The following is a 25803-nucleotide window of genomic DNA, read 5'->3' on the forward strand; positions in this document are numbered from 1 at the left end:
CACTCAAAACGTTCAAAGGCGTTGCTCTTTTTTGTTGCACCTTTTCAAATTTACCGACTGTCACTGTCTCGCGATCTTTCGTTACATCTTTTAGGATGCTTCAACTTGATAAGCCATGCCAACGTCACGAGACAGCCAAGATGATGAAATAGAGTAAACAGTGTGAATGAAGAAACATTATTCTGAATTTAATTTTTACTATCTATTTCATTGTCTTGTTAGTTTAGTTTTGTTGAATCAAGTTATAGTTTGATCGTGTTTTATATATCTTTTTATTGAAGTTGGACGAAGGGAAAGGAAATGTATTTATGCGTAATATACTTATATGAGATTTTTACTCACAGTCAAATTTTATTATTACGGGTATGTTTCTCTATTAATATTTTCCACCTTTGAAACTATTATAATGCAATAAGCAATATTATATTGAAAAGGGGTACGTATATAACACCAAGAGTCTTATATTAATTTTCTTAAAATCTACCAGTTTATTTAAAATGTAATAGAAATCAACCATAATTAAATAGAATATAAAATGCGATGTACGTATTTTCAGCATCGCGTTATAAAGTACATTACTTCAGATTGAGGGGGCGGTTGAAAAAGATGGTCACAGAGCTGTCACGGGCGAAGTATCACGACGTCTCTGTAATCAGGGAATATTTCAATCATCTCGTAATGGGATATTTGCCAGCGTAAGCTTGTGTTCTTTACGTACGTCACACGGGTGGATTTGCTTTCAAAGTAAATCCCTTACCTCGTAGCTTAATTCATTTTTTCTTTGCGCTGACCTTCGTATTTGTCCTTCGTAACCTTGACTCGTTAGTAGCTACTTTCCGCTTTAAGGGAACGAGTATTAAAGGGGCCCGTAATTCGAGCCTTCAAAGAAACCTTGATAGGATCGATGTTATTCGTATCGAAAGAAACTTTTAATTGCGTTCCTTCCATGCTTATTAGCATTATACATTTTCGGAAGGGTGAGTTTTTGTATGAATAAAATACTTACAAGGGAATGCATTTGAACCTGGATACTTGTAATAAGTTTATTTTCCAGTTTTCCTTCCCCTTTTCTCATAATATATATTTCAGTTTCGACGTAAATCGAATCATTTATTTCATTCCTGCATATGGAACAGATTTCATAGATTTAATATCGTATACAATTTTCCCTTACCAAATAAATAATTTTCCTTCTATTTTTCCAGAAAAGCTTTTTCATAAAATTTGAATTAGTTATTTGCTACTTGAGTCTTTTCGAAATATCCATAGTGTGTGTTCTTCGCCAATTTCCTATATCCAAAAAAAAACATGAAATTTCATAAAATAAAGTTACCTTGCTCCTTCTCTTTCGATACTTAAACCTACTAAAGAATTGATATTAAGAAATAGATTAATATAATCATAAGTCTTTCTAATCGTAAGCGTAAATATAAAAAGAAGCAGGTACATATATCGGCAATAGGAAGAGTGAAACGAACGATTAGAAGAACGAACGGTGCCGTATCGTGGAAGCCCCACGTATTGAGACCTATTAGATCGGTTGGATAAGTTAACCCGATCGTTCGATGACCCTTGACACGGCTGACACATTTCGGCCGCGAGATTCGTCCAATTCCGTGGTCGTAACCATGAATTCTGCTATACCGGAACCAATAACCGAGATTGGCTTTTGTTCCATCGCGTTGCTGGCCGAGTAATCTTTAGCTGCCACCTAAGAAACCCTAAGGATCACGAACACGAAGGTGATTTCGTTTAAGGTTTCTCCTTGTAGTACCGTATTCTCTTCTTCCCCCCCCCCCCTCTTTTTTTTTCTTTTCCCGACGATACAGTCCTACGACCCACATATTCCATAGAAACGAAGCTCAACCCCGGTTATGTTACGAGGACAATATCTAATAAAAAGCAGAGTGAAGTGGCTCCGAGGGTGATGAGACTTGCTCTTTTATAAAGCTTTCACCGGAATTTTTCTCGTCATTGCGTTCGTCCCCGTCGAATCGCACCGGGAAAGGGAAGATTGTATAAGTGACAATTCGGAGGTTTTTATAGGACTGATGAAATCCCGGACATTTTATTCCGGGATTATCGTTCTGTACGCCTCCCGTTCAAACGTTATTTTCTGAGAAAAATGCTTCGTAAACATGTTGATGATAGCAGACGTTCTAAGCTATGATCTTAAATATTTCCCCCTTATAAGAATTTAAATTGACACCGTTAGCGGAGGAAAGGAATAGGTGTGTATATTTTCGCTATATAACTTAAGATAGTAACATTTTGCTTAAACACAGGGAGGGTTACTTGGTATTCATCGTGAGATACGGGTTTAAATATTTTTCCCTTTATAAGAATCTAACTCAACATGTTCGTGATACGAGTATATTACAATAGCTATGCAAAGTTATATTACAATATTTCCATGTGTTCGATAGATTGTAATACTTGTACATTAGAATGTGAAGGGCAGATAATGTTTGATTTAAAAAGACAAATGCTTTGACAGGTACAATTATATCTTTGAGTATTATTGAATGATGTACTCACATTGCGGTATTCGTGAGTGAATTATATCTTTGCAACCTGTCTTATATAATACAAAATCGAGAAATAATGAACAATTTTAACCAGAAAACATCTATATTCGTACAAATGTTAATATGATATAATTTATTCCTAAGAAAGGCGACATCAAAAGGTAGCGAAACTCTAAATGGAAAAATTGTTATGTGCACGAAATTGGCAATTCGAGTGATGAATTAACTCGTGTTTTTTAATTAATAAGTTTAAGAACTTGTAACTGTAATGACATAGTAATTAAATACCATAAATTTTAAAAACATGTAAATCACGTTACAACAATATTTTGTCCTTAAAACGAATAATTCTTGTATCAGGCAACTTAAACACAGAACTCAGTGGAAGTGTTTAACAGGTTACCAGATACCAAGTAATTCACTCTGTACTAGCTATGGCATGCTATATCCTAACAAATCATTATCTAAGCAATTAACATTCACCGGTACAAGTTCGTTAAGCTGTACAAAACAAACAGTTGTGCAGTACACAATCTGCACTAGCAATCAGCTTAATCGCCTACTGCACAATTCTAAATGGGCAATCGTTGCACAAATTCCGATACGCCATCCTGAAACAAGTACGAAGTATATTAATCTCTGACGACCTTGACACTGGCTCGTCAGAAATTGCAAGCTCTAACATCATTATCCGTCGAGTTTAATCGATTCGTTCTAGCTGTAGCCTCCTCCTACGCTAAAACTACGTGTTCCATCCATTTACTCTGGTCCCTGTTCGCTTAACTTTTTCATCGCGATCGTCTCTGCATAAAATCATGCATTGTATAGTAATAGCGTATTTACTGATAATAAATAGAATAAATGATTGTATGCAATTATAGTATAAAAAATACTATACCTGTTAGATTAAGAACGTACAGAGACTACAAAAATATTTGTACACACTTTCTTTTCCAATGAAGTATTCTTTTATCTATGATTGAAAAATTGACCTCTAGTTCTCTCTAATACATATAAATAGTGAAACTACTGAGAAAGCATATTAAGCTTTTCTTGTGACAAATTGATATAAATTTTTATAATATACTAAATACTAAATACTATACATTACTACCTTTTTAACATTAAAGTATTATATTGTTAATTATTATCTTCTTGAAGTATTCTTTAGTTGCTATCTTCTTTACAACAATCTGAATCTTCACAATTCTGTGAAATACATCCTTTCGTGGTGAATCATTACAATAATGAAAGGCTTAATATCGTCTATAGTTATCAAAAGGGTTAATATCAGTTCTGGGGAATAATCCGGTGAATATTTCGTCGACTTATCTGACAGTACGTGTAAACATAGCGTGCACGCGACGCGTAACAGCGCATCGCGTTATCTGTGGCGATTGCCAGCCAGGGGTCGTCGCTCGCCGGCACTAATAGATTCATTAGGGGTAGACTGTACACCCTTCGAGTGCATAGCGAACCCTAAATGTATGCGCGTGCAGTCTATTTCTACGTCACGCGCCCCTTCGAACGTTTACTCCGTCGCAGGCAACGTGTATTCATATCCAGTTCATTCTAGCGCGCAACTATTGCGTTGATTCATTCACCAACGCTTTCTCGACGGTGTTATCGATTTGTTCGCGTGAATTCTGCTTTACCACCCATATTACGTAACTCTGTGTACCCGTGTGCATTCACTGTTTCGCGCGTACGACGCCTTCCCTCGAGGTGTGAGTATCTGGCTTGTATTTCTGATAGTACTTGTTACGTGTAAGCTTGTAGATAGCGGAGATTATGCCAAGTTGATTAAGTTGATTAACTTGATTGTCGGAGCACAGTGTCGTTATAATTAATCTACAATCGTTAAACTACAATGTGTTCGTGCAACTTTATGTTTTTTTATGAATAAAGGTGTAGGAATTAGAGATTTATTTGATTTGTAATGACAAATGATATTAATAAATATGTGAAAATATTACAATATGTGCTCTAGTTTGAATATCTTTAGAAATGTATACAAATTCGCGTCTAAGAATATTTGTTGCATTCTAATAACTACTATAAATATTACAATACAATTATACAAATAAATACTACGACACAATTATACAAACACTCTAATAAACACTAATTCAGTACTTCATTATGAGTGGTTGCTTATATTATAGAATACAATTATATATTTATAGTATACTTCAGGATTTCACCTGATCAATTCTTTGTCACTAAGCCACTTTGTCACTATACCAATTATTATTTACGACGTGTTTATTCATCAATTTATTCATCGACGTATACAATATAAGAAATATCATTTGCTATCATAATTAATTTCACATGAACCAACCTAATACATCTAACATTCTAATCATCTACAAACATATCCATCGACGTCGCCGATTTGCCCTTGCGACTCTCTATTCAATAACTCACCCTGTAATACGAGCACCTTAGCTTCTCACGTGTTTACGCACTTGGTGTTCTTGTGCGCGATACATCACTCGCACAAGCACTCAAACAACCGCTCACTGACTCACGCACCGTGTTATCTACAGATTCTAGTCGAGTATCCTTGCGTTTCCACCGATTCGCGCGATATACGTATATCAGTTGTTTGGACGAGCTTGATGGTAGCTCGTTTACTTCATAACTCATTCGGTCATTCAACGACTCGTACTTTCCCCTGCAGCATCCCTTCCTGCACCCTGCGGATAACTCGCAAATCTGATTATCGATCGGTAATCAATATTGGTGCAATTTGGCCCTACGCCAACCTAGTATGTGTATGCTTGTGTATGTCGTGTGCGTGTCCTTCGTCGAACCAAGCGGGGCGGCTTACCGGCTGACCCAATGGAGGGGATGATTGAAAATAGTGCACGTGCGGCACAGCTAATCGCGCTTTGAGCGACTTCAAACGAATCTCTTAGTATGTGTCTTTGGAATGGATATTTTTGAAATTTAATTTGTTTCATTTGTATAGAAAATGATTTTAATTTTTGTAGCGTTGACTTTATGCGTCAATTTTTAGTCAAGTTTTTCGTGAATGGGTTGAAATTACCGCGATTTAAATTTTAATAGTACAGTGCAATAGGGGTGTCGAGGAAAAAGGTTGAACCATGTAATTGGTATTTCCTAGCCAATGAATTTTTTTTTTGTTAATAATGAAATTGTTTTATTAAATTTCTCAGAGGTAGGTAGCTAATTATAAACGAGTCTATTATATTGATTTTGACTCGTAATATAATTTAAGACGTATAATCCAATAGGTTCAATATTAAGTAGCTCGGATCAACGATTCAAGTGTACAGAGCACTAAGTAGTTTATGTCAATGGTTTGTACGCCGTAGGCTACTATGCGGGTAAATAACAATGATTCTCATTATTCCTCAGTAAATGTTAATTGCAATTATCGACGTCTATAAAATCAAAGGAAATAATGATTGTGGTATACGTATAGTAACGGGAGTTCGTTCTTTTATTTACCTGCTCTATTAACCTTCACAATATCTCAAGTGATTCGTTCTGTATACAATTTAACCTCATCAAAATAAGTATCTGATTACAGTATTACATCGCAACTTCATCTTCATTCATTTCTTAATGAACAAAGCTTTCATAAAATCCTAATCGTTACTTGCGAAACAATTACATTAGCGTTTAATTTGTACCTCAATCGTTGGCAGAAGTTTCCTTGATGGAAACATCGCGAGTCCGCATTTAATTTCCTTCTTCTAGCTTGATACGCCCCCACGGATATCGATTTCTCGTTTAGGAAGCAATCAACCAGCACGAGCAAGCGGTTTCCTTAATACGTTTATTTCTCTCCAGATTTGATCTGGTGTCTTGTGTAAAACGACCGGACGAACCAGCTGCGGATGCATATTCATGCTACCTTTCATTTTCGTTCACAACTGTCGTCTAACCCCTTCCTATAAAGCGCTATCATATTGGTCTAATATAATTTTTCAAGCATATTGCGCTAACTGTAGTCAGTGCGTCGATATTGCATTTTTTGTTCGTATCGTTACTCCGTTAAAAATGTTGGTCGACTGGTAAAATGTTTTATAGGCAATTTTCTTCTGATATGAAGAATTCACGTCTGTTTCAATATTCATCGCATTTATTAGTTTGCATTGGAGAAACGCGCGTTTGACGGATAATAAAAAATTTCCATTGTCCTTTCAGGTCTTGTTCTGTACGATTCGTGACATATCTTGTTAGTTCGTGTTGGTATCTCTTGTAAAATTGTTAGTGGACTATTTGATGCGATGTTAAGAACGAAGTTTATACCTGTTTTTGACAATAAGTGTATAGTATTTTGAAGAATCAATAAAATAATTGTAACTTTCTCTTAGAAACTACTTTTCTGATAAAGTTTATTTCACAAAAGAAAAAGAGATATATCTAAACACATATATAATTTATATAAGAAGGAGAAAGTTCAGAATTTATTTTATTTACAAAGAAATCTTCAGTTTTCTTATATAAGTTTCTAAACGTCAATAGTTCACGAGCAACGACATCGCGAAAATCCAAGAGCGATATCGTATTTTTTTGTGCATCGTGCATGCATCACCTACGTTAACATCGTTGACATGGAAACATGATGGATGTTTTGGACGTGCGCCATTTCAACAACGCATCAATTCGCCATACATATCGAACGGTCGCAAGGTGTATTTTTTCACTTACGAACTACTTCGTATCTTTCAATATTTTGAATTAAATTTTACATAAATCATACGCACAATTATATGACTGAATTGTATAATTGATATTTTATATTCCATATTCTAAAATTTATCAAAAATATTCTTATTTAATATCAAAACTACTTATTACTATAGCATCATAAAACCTTAATTTAAAAGGGTTGTCCTTATCCGCACTAATTTACAAAAAAATCATTGAAATCTTCAAAAATTTCTATACAAAACTACAAATTGGTCATTCTTGTAGTTTCAGTATTAATGAAATGTACTTATGTGTTATAATAAAAAATTCAATATTTTAGATAAAAAGTGGTACATTAGTTGATTAGAAAATGATATAATAGAGTCTTGTTTCTACTTCTTTATGTGTTCGTTTTCCCAGTTTCTACTTCAAATTTCTTCAATTTAATTCTATAAAGGAATGCTTTGTTCTTTCTCCGAAATGAATGGTTCGATTGAATTCTTGTATGCTTCGCAGTTCATTGTGGCGAGAGTAGGACAAGTTATACAATCGGAAAGAAAGATGAAAAGGAATTGTACGAGACCGTGTCTGTAATTTCGTGAAAAGGTGTGTGCGTGTTATATAATAATTTTCCGGATTCATTGTTCAGGAATTAATTTCTCATTTCTCGTTTCATCGTTTGGGCGCGGCCTTTTATATTCGAATGGAGAGAACGAAGTTCCACGGACCTCGTGATAATGAAAATGCCTGAAAATAGGTAATAAGTTGATTCGCCGTATTCAACGTAAATTCATACGTTTTTTCCTCTAAAGGATCCCGCATATTAACATTTGCTCGTTTCTTTCTTATTGGAATCATGAATCATACGTAAATCACCGTGGTCGTTTCAGAGTACGTTTGTATAAGGTCTCTTCTTTTTAGAATTTGATTTAGAACAGAAAAATTAAAAATGTAAGATATTATGGATATATTCCATTACTATTCATTACTCATATATTACTATATATTACTCATATATTTCAATACTATTGTCTTGCTTCTAGATATTAGACTTCGCCAGTGATATAACATGTCGTTAGTCAGACATTTTTACTTTAAGAAGATGTGAGTTGCGGTATAATTAGTATTTGAAAATATATCTTTGAAAGAATTATTCTATTACTAGCTCTCAGTAGTGATATAATGCGTTATTACTCAGACATTTTCTTACTGTCTATATCAAAGTTATAAATTGAACACTATTACATCAAATATGTACAGTATGTTAATTCACATTCTTGGTATTGCTCACAAGGAAGAATGTCTGTGAAAACATTATTTTATCGCCTTAATTTTGTCATATGCGGTGAGAATATGTTTAATTCGATATTTATAATACTCTTTAATCTTATAAGAATATTTACAGAAGCGTAATAAGGTTGTTCCAAAAGTTTCTTTCGTTTTATAAGGAAATAGTAGATGCACAACATTTTTTGTTTTATATTATTTTATCGAATTATGTATCATCCATTTTGTTTCAGTAGAATAAAGTACATATAATACCATACGTATTACACTTCTATCTCTTACCAAGTAAAAGTACAAAGTAGAAGATAAGTGATCGAATTTCCATGATATTCTCCAATTTTCTTAATTTTGCCTCACAAAATATTCACATCCTGTTAAAGCTCCTGAACGGTTTAACGAGACAGTGGCACCGGAGATCAGACAGAGATCCCGATAATAATTTTTTGCTTCCATCGGGAAACTTTCTCGCGAAATTTGGGAAGGCGGTTCCTGTCAGAAACAGCTTTTGGCGTGGTTTATGGTGTGCCTCTTGCACTTACCACCCTAGCCAAGGAGGAGCAAGGAAGGATTTCGGTAAAGCCCTCCGGCCGAGCATAATGCTCCCATTATCTCCAGTCCTTTCGTCTATACTGCGTGTGCACGTTGCTTCGCTAATGTACCGGGTGTCCATGTAATTTCCCACCTCCTGCGATCCGCCGAGCCGATTTCCGTTTACCTAAGCATGCTTGTGACACGATCGTAAACTCGGGGTACAAGACGATCCCGGAACGACGTTGAAACGAGTGAAGGTGTACGAAGAAAGAGGATAGAAAGAAGGTAGAACCCCGTGTCAGCCGGCCAGAAACCATTACGGTAATATCTCGCGGGGCGAACAAGTGATTTTTAAGAAGACCAGCCTGCCATTTCACGGCAATTTCGTCTCCCCATAAGCATCTCTATTCTCCACCTTCAACATCTTAGAGTAGCCGATGCTCGTATAACAGAACGATTATGAAAATTTCGCGTCGGTTTCATTTTACCAAAGGTATACGATCCGTTGGAGTATACCTTCTTGTGTATTCCTACCACGAACTTTGCTATCTCCTCTATCTTGATGCCCATCTACCATAATATTTTTTATGAAACGCTAGTCGTGCCAAGGAAAGATTAATAGGACTCTGAAGCTTATACGAAGATACATATGTAAATATAAAGACTATATTCGCCTTTATGTATCACGTACAGTAGACGATGCTCACGAAGATTCTATGTGTTATTCGTTCCAGATCCATCTGCTTCAGGCTCTTCCTGCGAGGATGACGAAGATGGTCGCCGAGTGGATATCAGAAAACGCAAGAACAGTCTGTACGCGTCTTCCTCGACTCGTGCTCTGTCAGTAGACAGAGAAAAAGAGCTAAGCTCGGTCGACGGGGCTGTGGTGGACTGCGTAGCCCTGGTGCATCTCACGGATCAATCACCCACCGAATCTAATCAGCCGGTCCGCCATCCATCACCCTATTACTACGGCGATTTGTTCAAGGTACCGGATCAAATAAGCAAGTCACAGCCGAACAGGTACAGAAAAAGCGTTAGTCTCGACGTACCGGGTGAACGTTCACGAACACCCGGTATACCGAAGAGAAACTCGGTGGCGGGTGATGGGGGTTCCTATTCATCTCAGCAACAACAACAACAACAGCAGCAGCAGCAGTCACAGCAGCAACATTATCAACAACAGCAGCTACAGCAACAACATCCATTGCAGCCACAACAGCATTATCAAAGTCAGGATCTAGTGAGCCCCACGTCGGGGAGCGAGCATGCTGTCCCAGCCAGAAACGAGATCCTCTCGTCGTGCATCATCACCGAGTGGGATCACACCCTCATGCCTCCTCATAGATTGTTAAGCCACGACCTACCAACCACGGTTTGTACTTGCGTCGCATCAGCTGAAGAAGAGGAGGATGAGCTAGATCAACGGCAGCCGCAACTAACGCGGCACCAAGTGCGCAAGCTACGTCGTACACGGAGGATAGACCCGCAACCGATACTCGTCGAGGACGAGGACGACGTGGAGGGAGAGGACGAGGGTGAGGAAGAGGAGGAGGAGGACGTGGAGGTGGAGGAAGACGAGGAAGAGATGGCTAGGCAACGTCACCTCTACGAGACGGCCTTTGATTGCAAGGTCAATCGCTCTGACGATGACCTCGATGACCTCGATCGGGTTACCAATCATCCTGTGTTGCATTCACAGGTACGTATCAATGTTGTTATCCTTTATCATCTACGATAGCATTCGATTATGTTTTATTTTTCTTACGATGTTGGGGCACTTTTATGAAATTTATTTGTTTATTTACGTATTCGATAAATTTTTTTTCGCGCAATTTTCCTGTTTCTTTACGATATTAATGCTTTGTTTCATCGTTTTACGGAAGAAGATTCCAGAATTATCATTTTTACGGGAACATCTGCGTTTGCGATTTATTTCCCGAGTTTGCCTGTTCTCTGATATTAGGGAAACGCGGGGCTGTTGGTCTTTAATGAAAAGCAATTAAAGTCCAATATATCTCAAAATGTTACGGGATTTCGGAACACGAACTATGAATCTTCCCCTATCTAGCGCTAATTGAACTTTAATTGCGGCCGAACCGTATAATTCGCTCATTATACGAGAACGTAGTTATACCTTCGCATTGTATAAACTAACTTCTGATATACTTGAGAGATTCACAATGAAACATTAATTCTCCGATCAGTTCCTATTCATTCACTTTCACGATGAATATACTTATGATAATTATTGATTGTTGTTTGATAATGCAGATCAGAAGCAGCAGCGCGATACCAGTAAGCAGAACGAGCTCATCGACGGACACGTCGAAGCAACAACAACAGCAACAACAGCAAGTCCCATACGCTGGTCAGTCCCACAGCAGCAAAGATCGACGCAAAGTTGTACTTCTCCGCCCAAAACCGATTCCGAGCCGTCTTCAGCAGCAGCAGCAGCAACAGCAACAGCAGCAATCAGACAATATTTCTACTCTGTCCCAAGACATCGAATCCCTCCAGATCAATTCAAGCGACGAGAAAACCGGTTCACCGAGATTACCGGCCCGAGGTTATACTCCGTCACCTCCATCCACGGCACCGTTGCCTGCCAAATTCCATGGCAACCGAGATCACTTGTTGTTAAACATACGCAGCACACCGAACCTACCCTGTCAACCTGACCATCCACGTCTCAAGGATCTAAGATTGCCCGTAAAGTCTCTGTTGAGAGCGAAAGACTCGCCTCAAAGTAGCGAGGGTAGTATTCTCGAGATCAAAAGTAGACCGAAAAGTTTTGCTCAAGACAACGTAGAATCGTCTCAGGGACGACGTTTCGACCAGGAACTGATACTAGAGTTCAAGGGGAGGCCGCGAGAGGAGAGGCAACGACCACGCAGTTTGATTCGCGAGAGCAAGCCGATCATGGAGTTCAAAGGTAGGCCTCACGAGGCCGAGAGTGATCTATTACGGCCTCGTAGGGATGTCGGCTTGTTGGAATTCAAATTACGGACCAGTAGACGCAGGGCGGGATACTCGAGCACAGAGAGTATGGCTACCAGTAGCAGTGGAGGTAGCATGGAATCGCTTCGAAGTAGCACTAGCGAGGGTAACAGATCCACTAGTAGTTCCGAGAGCCGTCATAGTACCAGTCTAAGCTCTCACAGCTCCGACAGTGGCAGCACTAATTGCTACCATCATCATCAGCAACCTTCTATGACCGGTTTTTTAACCCACCACGCGAACAAACTACACATACTGTCTCCTATCTCTGACAAATCGTCCCAAGAACCTGCCTCCGAGACTTCCGACAACAACCGTAACAACAACTCCCAGAAAGCCTCGCCTGAAGAGAACGTGACCACGGAGAATAACGTAACCGCGTCGAATAACACGAACACAAACACAGGAAACACAAACACAAACTCCGTGACCTCACCGATGGACACGTCTTTCAAGAAGAGACGCACACCGCAAAACAAGAATCTGATTAACTTGGCCCTGCAATCCTCGTCGTCGGGCGATGCGGAGATCCAAGGATCGGACAGTGGCATCTCGATCGAGTCGCGAGCCGGGATCAAGTGCAAACCATTCGGGTTCCACTTGTTGAAACCGCAGCTGGATAACATCAATCTCGTGGACAACGAGCCTGAGCTATCCGATCTGCCTTTCGACATGCCGAAACTGCGAAGGAGGCGATTGCTTATGCAACAGGACGCCACCACGTCTGGCAGCGCGACCAGCGTGGATTTGAGGGACTTGCCGTTTGACATGCCAAAACTGAGAAGAAGGCTAAGATGCATGCAGAGCACGGAATCCAGCGGATCACAGGCCTCCTCCAGTCTTTCTATGCGCGACGTCGAGCCGTCTGCGTTGTTTGGTAAGTTTATACCCCTGGTCTTATTCGGTTGTATAGGTTTATAGAGTTTGTTAGGTGAAGCTCTTTGATACGGAGTGACTTTTTGAATGTCGAATGGAAATGAGATCATGGTACTGAGAAATAAGGCGGGTATCAGATAGGGGTTTTTACATGTTTGGTAATTGTATCTAAAGTTGAGGGATTATTATTGAATAACATACGTTGTCTTATTTAGCTTTGTTGCGTAAGTTGATCGTAGTTGTAACTTCTTCTTAAAATTGATATACTGTATTATATCTTAGAGCCGATAAAATTAATAAAATTAATACCGATTAAAAATCGATTTTCTTATTTATCAGAGTTTCTAATTTGTCCAAAGTATCAATAAACGTTTGTTAAGAATAATTGTGAATAATTTAGTTTTACAGTAATTTTTTGAATTCTACATGAAACTCACGTAATTTATTGTGTTATAGTTTCACTATGTAGTTATACTTCGAATTTGATTTCTCAATACTTGTATAGGCTAGTATTCGCGATACTCGAGAGATCCGTAGATAAAGTAAATTGCTGAATTTAAAGACGTGTCTAATAAACTTTTATCACAGCTTTCTTGTAAAAATGACTCTGACGTTAAAATAATTATCAAGAAAATGAAGCCTGAAAGTTCAGTGCGCAATGTTGTAAATGGATTCTCCCTTCTTTAATCGAGCGCCTAGCCATTAAAACGATAAAAACCGTACTTTCGGCATCTCGAGGTAAACTAAGTACTTATCAACGCTAGGGGACACCGTAATTTGATGCTGATCGTTATGAACCTTCCAGACAGCGGCTAATATCGTTAAGCTTCACTTAGCGCCTGCATCCCTCTCAGAGACTAAATATTTAACGTTACCAACACATATTCCTTAATACATGTATAGGGTGTCCTGCAAATGGTAGTATAAGCATCAAGTGGGCGACACTACATGAAATTATGTCAGAAACATAGAATACAATTTTTTCATGTGAAGCTTCGTTTCCGAGAAAATTGATATTGAACGTTTGTCTGATATATACGTCTATATTCTACTTACAATGCCAAATTAGCTTGAGATTTCGCTGGAAATTAATATTTATAATTATAATTGTGTTTATCGTATTGAGAAACGAAGTCCATACTATGAAACAGAATATTCATAGATAATATATATATTTTATTATTTTATAGTAAACTCAGTTTGATAAATTAAGCGCAAACTACGCAAAAAAAAAATATTTTCAACAATTCCCAAAGTAATAAAATTTATCCTTCGTAATTATTTTGCTTCAGTGGGTGTTCTGCATTATCCCATACAATAAATGCAAATATACGTTAAAAGCACTAACCTACAACTAAAATCTGTTAAACTGAAACCCAGTTAAGTGCACATTCACCAAACACTTAAAGTCAATTTTCTTAAAAAGAAAGACTAGTACAAGAATACCTTATTCTATATATATATTGTACTTTGACCTAGTTTTCAATTTCCAATTTGTATGTGTCATCACGTGTATATATATATCACATTATACTGTATAATATATTTCCAACTGTGTTCTCCACCACTCCGTTGCATTGAAATAGGGATTAAAACACCGAACCCAGAAAACAATAGAGAAAATACAGATTCATTGAAATTCTAATCCTTGAACCTTTTGTTGAATTTTGCCGCTCGTGTTAACCTACTCCCGTAACCAGAGCATTGCTTTAAGGAGCGTTCTTCTGCGCGTGAGGAAAGTTCGAAAGCTTTAATTAATGTCGTCTCGCGCGTATTTCTCTCGAAAACTTTGCGTTATCCGTAAAGTCGTGCAGCGATACAACGTTCCGGGTTTCTCCCGCGAAGGACTCAAGTTTCTCTTTGGTAGATTGTGAAATTGTACAGACTACTTGTCACAGAAAGGTAAATCTGGCTAGGATTAACTCGATTTGCTTAGTCACGACGAATCAGTTATGCACTGGTCGTTGCTGTATAAACATAGATTACTGAAACACTAGGCGACGCATACATAACACGGCGTACGTGAATCTATTATACTAATTTGTACCTGAATCTTGTTTATTGATTAGCATCTTCGGTAACAAGAAATTTCATAAAGAATTTTCTAAACTTCATAAAAAAGAAACAAACAAATATGGAAACTTGAAAGGGTAGTGGAGAAAAAAGGAAACTTTTTGCTGTAATTTACATAGGAAAAAATTCTAGAAGTTTTGAAATAACTAAAAGCTAAGGAATTACCAAATTAATTTATTGTTATAATATTTCGGAAGCAATCAGGTAGAGCATAAGGAATATTAAATTAAGAAAAATGAAACTGACTTGAACAGAGGTATTTACGAATTAATTACAACGAAGATGAAAATAATTTTTGTGTAAATTACAAAAGAACTACACGTGTCTCTCAGAAATATTAAAAAAGTACGGTTTTGTTTATTCGAAGTAGAAATAAATGTTTAACAATTTGTAATACGTTAGAAACGCTATAGAAACTAGACAGAAGCTATTAACCGATCACAGGACTGACATACGCGACCCAGAAGCCTAATCATTCGATACCTTAATGCTTTTATAACGACACCGATGGAAAAAAAACTGGCAGAGCCAGGGATTTGCCAGATAGTAGATTTATGCGTCATCGATCACCGATCGGCCTTAATACTTGAATTTAGTAGCGATTTGCGGGCTACATCAGCGGGCGTTCGGAATTAGTCAGCTGATTAAGCTTTCGGCCCCCTGTTTTCCAACCAACGTCGTACTCATGAGCTCCCTAAGTTACATTCTGATGGGAGTTTCATCTAGCAGCTATCCTCCCAGCTTCGAAATTGCGAAAGCTCTAACACGAAAGCTTCGAGTTGGCGTCGCGTTGCCTGCAGGCAAAATCTGCGCTACGTAGCGATCGTACGGTGGTAAATAACGCTATACTAGTATTGTATCGGTGTATCCTAGGGTGCTGTGATTCACGAAGGGACGAGAGTGAATGTAAAAATGTGAAAGGATTATTTTTAACGGTGGACGAGTGTCAATAAATGGACGAGAGCTCGCTAAATCGATTCTTTTGAAAGTATTGACTGCTGGAAAATTAATGGTTCGGAGAATAGTTAGAGTAAAAAAGAGGAAAATTGTGACGATGATGAATTTCCTCCGTTTTAATGTGTTTTGGTTTTTGTTTGGAAGTTTTATTGTGGAATGAAAGGGTTGCAAAGGAGACAAGAATAATGTAAAATTTATGTGATTATATAGGACGAAGTAACTGAAAGAACGTAAGAAAAATGTTGCTAAGTTACAGATCTAGTGAGCTAAAGTTTAAATATCCCAAAAATGTGATTCTAGAATAGATAGAAATAGTATGCAACAAAATTCTCATATCTATTTTTTGTTTTTTTTTTTTAGATTCTATTAATTATGAGTCCTTATTTCTTAAAAAATGTATCTTAAGAGTTCTACATCATATTTAAATGTTATATTACAAGCATCGTTAGAGTAGAACTTAAACTTAAACAAAACTTTTATAAGCTTCAGGGAAATATACATTTTCAGAGACATGAACAAACATAAGCTTCTACAAACGTTAATAAAATTTGACATTTTTGTGAAACCTATCTTTATCATCTTTAGCATCAAAAATACATAACTGTAACATTTCGTAACATCAACAACAACCCCCAAGCGTGACTGAATTTATTCAATCATTTTATGTATTGCCACGTTCGAGGATATTGTGGCTCGGTTGTACACCGATCCTCGAATTCTCGATTTTTATGATCGGAGTCAGCTGCGTCGGGATCGAGAAGCTATTTTTTCCCCGGTTTGATGGATGTCGGTCGACTCGTAGCCGTAAATTACATTTTGAAGAGGGAAAGGGGAAGTGTTTTCGCACGCGATCGAGAACAGATTCCCGAAAATCTCCGCGCTTTTTTCCTAGTGCCGACAATTACTTATCGTGCCCGGCAGGGCAACTTTAAGCACGGATGATCGATCGGTGTATTTGTTTTTCATCCTTCTATTTCTCTACTGATTTTATTAATCTCCTTCCGATGAATCGTCGATCGCGCAAGAAATAGCAATTTCTTAAAAAACTAATGAACGGGATCACAGTGACGAGAGAAAACTTAATATCGGGGAATGTGATTCCAATTTTATCTTCTTTTGTTTTTTACTGTTGCCGATATGTTAGATTCGCTTTAACAGCGCAGCGTCGCTTTAATTGGCCTTCGATCAACGGCGTCGCTCTTCCGCCGACGCCAATAACCATCGCGGAATTATCACGTCATTTCTATGAGGTAATTGAAAGGCAGCAACGCGTTAACACGTTTCGTGCCGTGTAGAGCGTGTACAATTGCTTAAAAATTAAATTTAATGGTTTGATGTCTAATACATCTCAAACAATAAATTCTTTTCTTGAGAATTATATTGTTTGCACTATTAAAAAAATTGTAAGTTATACACAAAACTATCAGAAGCAAAACTAAAAAACTAATCGGCCTGAACGAAAAGAAACCAAAAATCGGTCCAGCACGGAACCTTTTAAACGATGCACAGTAACGAACAGCTCGCGTGGAGACGGTTTTTGTGTAGGCGAGATCGTGCGAGTGGTTTTGTGAGCGTTTCGATAAAGTTGCGAAGGATTATACGTATTTTCTGCTACAGATACTACGTTCCAGCGCATTGTTCATTTAACGAGCATGAAAACTGAGAAATGAAAAATATTTTAGATACATATATTCGGTATATTTTTAATGAGCATAATAAATCTCAGCTTAACCAGATCAATTTAATTAATTTAATTAATGATTACTTGATTGGTGTAGAGAATACCATTTTACTATATAATTTCGAATACGTAGTTATACGATTCCGATGAGAACATATTCCGCTAAATTTTACCAAAATTCGCGCACCTACTACATATATTCGTACAGTAAACAGTAGAAGCATTAGCATTGACGCGAATAAAGCGCGCAACGATAATTACCAATTATGCAAAATGAAGTGTAAGAATGCATCAGCGTCGTTCATGACAGAAAACGGAAAGACGTAATTTTATTATTTTCTTGCCCGTCCAACTAAAGGGAATTCGATACAAGCTGCTTGATGCATTCACTGCTGGTAAATATGACGTAATGTTGCGACAATGTTTTTCGCTGTTACACAATTTCATTGAAACTACGTATGCATCGATAGCAGTGAACGTTAATTGCAGAGTGAAATTAAAAAACATGATCGTTGCATGGTCTATTAAACCGTTGGAAAGGGTTTATCCCTGGAGGGTATTAAACGCGGGTATTTTCCGAAAGGACGGTTTTCGATTCACCGGTCGTTTTGTTCCCTTTCGCTTTCTCCTTTGGCGTTTCATCCGCGGCGACGGGCGACTAACCCGGAAGAAACACGGTTCCGCATTGTGCTTGCGAACAAAACGTCCGAGGTTGCAGCGCGTGTCCGCAATGCGCGTGAGACCAGTGACGCGAATATAGACCGGGGCTCGAACTACGAACCGCAATATCTTTGTCCTCATGTACCTCTGTGCACGTGTTGTATTCGTGGCGGTGTTCATCTTTGCATGGACGGAAGCGCAAACGCGCGCAGCACGTGTGTTTCGTATTGTCGTAGATTCACGTTGTGCGGAGGCGTGCTGTCATCGGGGCGATACCGAGAGCATATTGGAAATATCGGAAATATTACGCCCTACTTGCGACGAGAGCGTACTGCTTCCCCCGCGTCGACTTTTCTAAACGTCAATGGCGACCCTTTCGTTATGCGACTCCTGTCAAAGATGTACTTTTTTCACTCGTTAAAAATAGCTTGCCAATGGATGAACGAGCGTCGTCTACCAGTCGTTTTAACCTGTCGCTTTTCGATGATTCGTTGGGATGATTCGTGATAGTGCGATGTAATGAAAGGTGCTTGGAATGTTGGATTTTGAACAGTTTTTTCAATAATTTTGGTTCTAGCTATTAGTTTTGATAATTATGTGCTATATTTGATAATTATGTGTTGTAAATATTTAATTATTATGTGTGTTTCTTTCTTATGTCAGGCATTGATTTTATGCGACAGTCTTGGCGAGTTCAGGTTTCCTATTCGAACCATACTTTGAAAATGAAGGTGATGAATAGTTAATTTGTAATACATTCCTGAAGTTGAATCAACATTTTATTTTGCTCCCTTAATTATAATTCCATTGTTTTTATTTTACTTCTCTGCTGCTTCGTTTGTGTAATAAGTACGGAAACATTCGTTGTTTAATTTACGTTCGATACTTGATAATTGTTATAGGTGAAGGACAAATTAAAATATATTAAAGTTTACTGCATTGTTTTACTTTAATATCAATTCTTAGAAAATTTGTTGTCATTTTGCAAACGTATAGATTAAAGTGAAATGATATGTCATAATTTGAGTTTCATGAACTACGAATTAGGAAACTAATGTTCATTGGGCTTAGTGAATTCTCAAATTAGGAACTTAAATTTATTAAGTGACGTACCGATTCTTCTAATAGAATGTATAGAAAGATAGTATGCTTTATATATATAGCTCACAGTGTCTCATTATGCCGAGGAAGCGGAAAGTCAAGTTCAGCTCTTGAACGTCGAAACGAGGTCTGAATTAAACGGAAAACTCGCTAGCTTACGTAACTTAATATCTGTTTCCGTATCTGGAATCTAGCCTTACATCCTCGTGAATTCAACCGTTTCGCATAACTGAATAGATGGAGCATCCGAATTATGCAGCGGGCGAAATAATTAGGATGCCAAGTTGTCGAAAGGGATATTTTCTTGCTTGCGCTCATTTTTCTTATCCGATATAATTTCATCATACCTCGCTTGATTTATGAAACTTTTATAAAATAAACGTCTGCATTATTAAACATTTTTCTAAATTGAATATCATTTTTTATCTTTCTTAATTGAAATTTAAAGGTGAAGATAAATCTTTCAGTTATCCCGCGATGCTATTAAATCGTCATTGTAGGGGCCGTATTTATAACTTCATCTTTAATCAGATCCTCAAATCTCTTATTAATGAATGGTATGATAACATTTTGATAAGCGTTATCCAATACTTTCGCAGAAGTCTGGGAATTTTTGAAGAACTGTAATTATAAATTTATTATGTTACGTAATATAGATATTCAACTATCGCCCAATAGAATAATTTTTCGTGCATCCTTAGAAAAAGAGGAACAAACTTTTGGTCACAGTTTCTTTTCCTTGATATTTAAGTAACTAGTCCCCTTATCCACCAAAGAATTGATTAACAAAGTTTAATCTATTAAAGTGGTTTATGTTCTCTCATACAATTTATTTCCCATCTTAATCACTCGTATTGTAATTGAATGTCTTTTCCGCACCATACACTAAAAGTTTCCTATAACATTACTATCAAGATAAGATCATTTTCCATCCTTCCAGACGTTAATCGAATCTATAAATACGTCTCCGTACGAAAGAGTGAAGTTTATATTACGGTATCGCGTTATTCTGCAAGTATTACGATCGTAGATAACTGTTACGACATTGTAAATCTCGATGTAGGTGGAACTGTGCAATTCGTGACTGCAGCATCGATGAGCCGAGAAAATTGATATTCGCAATCTCTGCGAAGGTCGATCTATCCTCGCGTCTGGACCATTTAACGGATAGCTACAACGGCGGTGGTCGTTAATAGGGCGAAAAGGGAATAAGATGGTGGGGATGAAAGAGGAAAAAGCACGGTGGTCGGTATCTCCCTTCTTTCGCTTGGCTAGGTACACGAGAAAAAATTCAGCAGCTAAAGTAAAGGGGAAGAAGACTTTTGCTACTCGTATTTGAATTACTCTCGCTTCCCAACCCCGTTTCTTTTGTGTCTGCGTGACATTCACCCCCAAGAATCGCTAGGTAAGGGAGCTATCGATTTCTTTTCTATTTCCACTAGAACCACTGTAGCACTGATATACCTTTCGTTATTTGTTTCTCTGTAAAACGATCTACACGTTGTATCACTGTCAATTAAGATTTTAATTGTGATAACAAAACTAACCATGTTGCGTTCTTTTGGCCATTTCCGATTCAATGGTAGTTTTTTAGCGTTAAAAGACACTTTCAGGTTTGGGAAAAAAAGAATTGTTATTAGTATGCATGATTTCTCATTTCAAGTACAAGTTTAAATATTTTGGAAAAGATGTTCAAGTCTTTTTGTTTCTAGAGACAGCAGCGAGATTGAAATGTAAAGATTTGAGAATCGTAAGAGGTTGAAATGAAGATATTAACAATGTGTATTTGTAAGATTTCGTTTAGTATTAATTTAGTACTCAGTTTACTCATTCGAGCGTCAATTTTCTTTCCTTTCCTTTCTTGCGTTTTAAATTTGTGTTCTCTTTCTTTCAATTCTTTTCCTTGCTATTCGTTTATTTGTAAAACCACAATGCCCGTAATAATTCCTCTTGTCATTTCGCTTTCTGATATTAAATTCGTAATTAACGTCACATCATGTGGCTTTATGCGGTATATGCTGGCGAGCAAAGTAATTACACTTTCTCGCGCGGACACTGTTTCTTTACGTTCTATTTTCCACGCGTTCCAGTTTGAGAACAAACACGGATCTAATTTGAAAGACTTTCAAAGGGATCGACTTCCAGGTCCACGGAAACTAGGATTGAAAGCAACTTTTTTACATTTTCCACGAAACATGGTCCTTCTGTATCCGTTTTCAAATCGATTCTGTGTAAAGACAATCGCTTTGTTGTCTAAATGACGCAGATGAAACATTTGTTTTACTTTTTGCTTTTATTTCGTACAACTGATCGTCACATGCACGTTCACAAGGTCATCACGTAGACAATATAATTACATCTGTTATCAAATAACTTTTTCTGAAAATAGTTAAGATAAAAAAGATATCAAAACCTGAAATTCATTTGGCACGAATGCCAACGGTGCATTAAAAACAAACATATCGATTTTTATTGAAACGAACGTAGTTTTTGGAATACCGTGTCGTTGTTTTCGTTTGGTTTTTTCTTAACGATCCAGTTTTTTCCACTGATTTATTCACTGTCGAATTTACCTTTCCAATCTTTTTTTTTAACTGTATCAGCGTTTCCAGTTTTGGCAAGGAACGAAGAGAACCGATATTTTAAATATGATTCTATATGTAAATGAGACTGCGCTTATAGTTTTCTAGGCAATGAAACGCACGGTAACAATTGTACTCAAATACCTATTGCTATTTTACGATGTTATCGAAGAAATGCATTTTACATCCAATGGAATTCGGTTCGCATAGTTTACTGATGTTTTCTGGCAATTCCCTTATCAAACAGTTACATTTTGGTAGTCGTCCAAAATGTCTCGAACGATTTCACAATGTCGACTGCTTGATAAATAATTAGTACAAATGATTATGCGATACAGAAATCACAGAATATGACTTCACTTCCAACATTAACGACTAGCGAATTGAAAAGCTTAAGTTCCAATTAGAATTTGAAGAAATGTCAAATAATAATATAATAATAATGGTCCTAAATACTCTACACCAAATAAATAAATAAGAATTAAAACAATTGACATATCGTTTCAAAATATCTTTTAGTTGTTGAGATTTAATCGTATTTGAATATGCCAATGGATTTTTCAATAAACATTGGGATTAGCTTTATCCCGATCGCGTTGAATCATCGGATATTTACAAACTCAGTTTGAAAATCACAGCGACCATCCCGTTGCCAGGAATTTTCGTTATTTCATCCGCATGCAAACATGTCACACCCCATTGTCAACCGTTTACAATTGTTTACGGTACGGCAATTTTATTCCGGGGTGATTCGAGCAGTTGGAATGACAGCAGCGTTAAATTGCGACGAAACAACGAAAAACGCGTTGAGTCGGCGATATTTCCGCGCGGGGAGAGTTTACCAAGTAACGGTGTCGCGGGCTCGAATGAAATTCGTCGAACCAAATTTCACCGGATCTCTCTAACTACATTCCGTTCCCGGTGACATATTCCCGCTGGCAGAAAAATACAATTTTCGTCTGTCTGGTCAGGGAAACCAGTCACGTACAGTTTACCTCGCCCGACGCCAATTGCACGCCGTACTTCCATGCTCATACGTATATTCGACTGTCGTGAAAACGTTTGGTAACAGGCCAACACAGCACGAATGTCCGCCTAGGGCTCTAATTCCTAGACGTTCGACGACGACTGGATTTTAACCAGCGGTTTAACATTGCTCGCTAATTGTCACGGTCGATGAAATCTCTAAGTGGCATAGATCCTTACATTCGGCTCAGTTAATGCTTTTTCCGCGTTAATTTGTCTGCCTGTAACTTAGTTCGACTTTTACCACCGCTCTTTTACGTTTGCATTTTTACTAAATCTCCGAGCCAAGTATCGGAACGTGGATTTTTAATAATCATTTAAAAATTTGTCAATGGTTGTGAATAGTTTCGTTGGAATATTTGTCGAGTATCTTTGTGAAATCAATGTTTGCAATGTGTTAGTGAATATTGGTTGATTGATTGGTCTATAGAAAATAGTACATACAAGGATGTACGCACCTTTACAACGAAACAGCTTTTTACTGGGATCTATATATTTCATTTTTGTAGTACCAATTTTTGTGAAACTACTGCTAAATGGTAGGAAATTTAATATGCTTTAACACACTTACTGGGTAATTATAAGTGCATGCTATAATTTGTTGTTAATATTCTTTCTTATTTTATTCTATTTTTTCTTAAAACTTTGTATCTCGAAAATCATTTGTCGATTCAAGTTACATTTTTTCTTTTTTTATTTATTTAAAAGCTTCCATGTGTTCGAATAAATATTTTGTACATTATCTGCAGGAGCAAAAATTTTGTGAACGCGTGGTGGATAATCGGCCTTACGTGTCATCTTCCTCCCTCTCGTTCATTTTCTTCTGTATTATTTCTTTCATTTTTTTTTTTTTTTACTCACAGTTCGTCGTTGGTACCTTGCTCGTGCAATTAATTCGTAAGGGTGTTTTTCGAGTTTGGCGAGAAACTACATCGCGAAGATACGCCATTAATTTACCGCTATGTCTATGCAGCCTCCTGCGATCTGCAGCTTCATTATAAATAGTTATGACACGCTGCGAGAACCAGGCGGTGATCCCGCTTTGAGAGCATCAGATTTCTAACAGAATCAAAAGACAGATTTTTGAACAAGTCGAGATGGAAATGTTAACAAGTTGGGAAAACGAAACGGCGAGGCGGATAGCGAGCGGTAAAACGGTTGGGTTTATCAGCGAACTTTTGACCCAAATCGACGCTTAGCGGTGGAATGTTTAGGTACTTTGCGAAAAGTAGGAGATAAAATCGAAATGGGAGAGTAAAGAAAGAGAATGCAACAATAGAGCTGAACGAAGTTAATCGACGTTCAGTTTATTCTTTAGTATTTAGGCTTGAAAAATTGATTCACTAAGAAGCTAGAAAATTCTGCTGCTTTATTAAATATGTATACGCAAAATTTCATGTTTTATATTCCAAAAAATTGAAAATAACGAACTACTTAAAATAGTAAATTAATTTTAGAATTATATTCATTATAATTCAAAATTGAAATTTTGAAAACTATGACTATCATAGTAACGTATCTAGACCTAAGCCTAATAGACCTACGCGTCCACAGAAATGGAAGTAATAAACTACTATTTACCAAGTAATTGACGTTGATCGTGCGTATCGATACGCGTTACAACACGAGTGAACCGGTGATCCTCGAGCAAATTGCACGATACATCGACGAGAACGTCGTATGTGCGTACGGTAGTTCATATTTCATGAGGATCGAGTCGTATCAAGCATTCGAAGCAGGTTCGAAGTGTTTGTTACCGCATCGATAAGGGCAGCTAGCTTGGCTGGGGAGATCGTAGAAGGAGGGGTTGTGTAACTGCAACATCTGTTGGCGAAGATCTTAAGGTCTATCCCCGCGTTGGTATCCCGCATCTGTTGTTCGGACGTTTCGACACATCGCGAGCTTTCCTATCGTTGGGGGAGAAACCGGCGTACCGTTGAAAAGATTCCGAATCTTAAGAGCCGCGAAACGTGGCCGAACTTGCGATCTCACAGTGACTCGTCATGTTTCCAGGGATAGGTACGGAGATTATTGATCAAAGTGACAGTAAAATTGCGATTGTATGAATTTTGGAGCGAGATTGAAAAATAAAAAGATTGATGGTACTGTAGGATGATAAATAACTGTGTAAATTTTTTCGTTTTGTTTTTTTAGAGAATTTCTTTCAGACTTGGATCGCAGCGATTCGCATTTGGCAACTGTACGATGTTTCAGCGTTCTTGCTTCCTGAACTTCTGTCACAATATCCATTTCTGTGGTCTCTGCTTGGTTCATAGCTCTTTTATTCTCTGTAACACTTTTTAGACGTTGCAATTCATCGTATATCGAACTTCGTGGTAACAATTTTGTGTATTTCTCAACTTTATTCTTAATTGGGAGTTGATCTTTTTATTAAATTTCTTTTCCCATTTGATATATTTCATTAGTTGAGGATGTTCATGTAATAGCATGATATATTTACAAACGGAATTTTACCGCTATAAATGAACGAATGATATTTCGAAAATTTCATCAACGAGAATTTTCTAACCATAAAACGTGAATGTTATGCTACTCCTTTATACGAAGTTGAAGCATCTAAGAACCGCTTAATGACTGAAGCAAATAATAGTATCGTACATTCTGTTAGCAGAGGACTTACCCCAGGGTACATGACTGTTAGTATACGTACTCTCAAGCATTGCCATGGGACTTTAGAAAATCGAATAGTAGTTAAAGCAGCATATACTACACATAACCGAAGAAAGATAACGAAACTCTTAGATTAAATATTTATTTTATTATCTGTATAATATTAAGCCAAATGAGGAATTAGTCTTTATACTACAAT

The 25803-nt window shown here is 37.4% G+C and overlaps 1 protein-coding gene across 1 annotated transcript in view; it reads left to right on the forward strand.

Moving 5' to 3' along the window:
* Positions 1-25803, forward strand: part of LOC117213788 — a 245914-nt gene that overhangs the window by 208380 nt on the left and 11731 nt on the right. The window contains exons 5-6 of the mRNA XM_033459448.1: positions 9752-10719; positions 11292-12894. Coding sequence (XP_033315339.1) covers positions 9752-10719; positions 11292-12894 — 2571 coding nt within the window. The remainder of the gene's footprint in view (positions 1-9751; positions 10720-11291; positions 12895-25803) is intronic.

This window comes from Bombus bifarius, unplaced genomic scaffold (assembly GCF_011952205.1).
Source record: "Bombus bifarius isolate JDL3187 unplaced genomic scaffold, Bbif_JDL3187 scf7180000009125, whole genome shotgun sequence".
NCBI classification, from domain to species: Eukaryota; Metazoa; Arthropoda; class Insecta; order Hymenoptera; family Apidae; genus Bombus; species Bombus bifarius.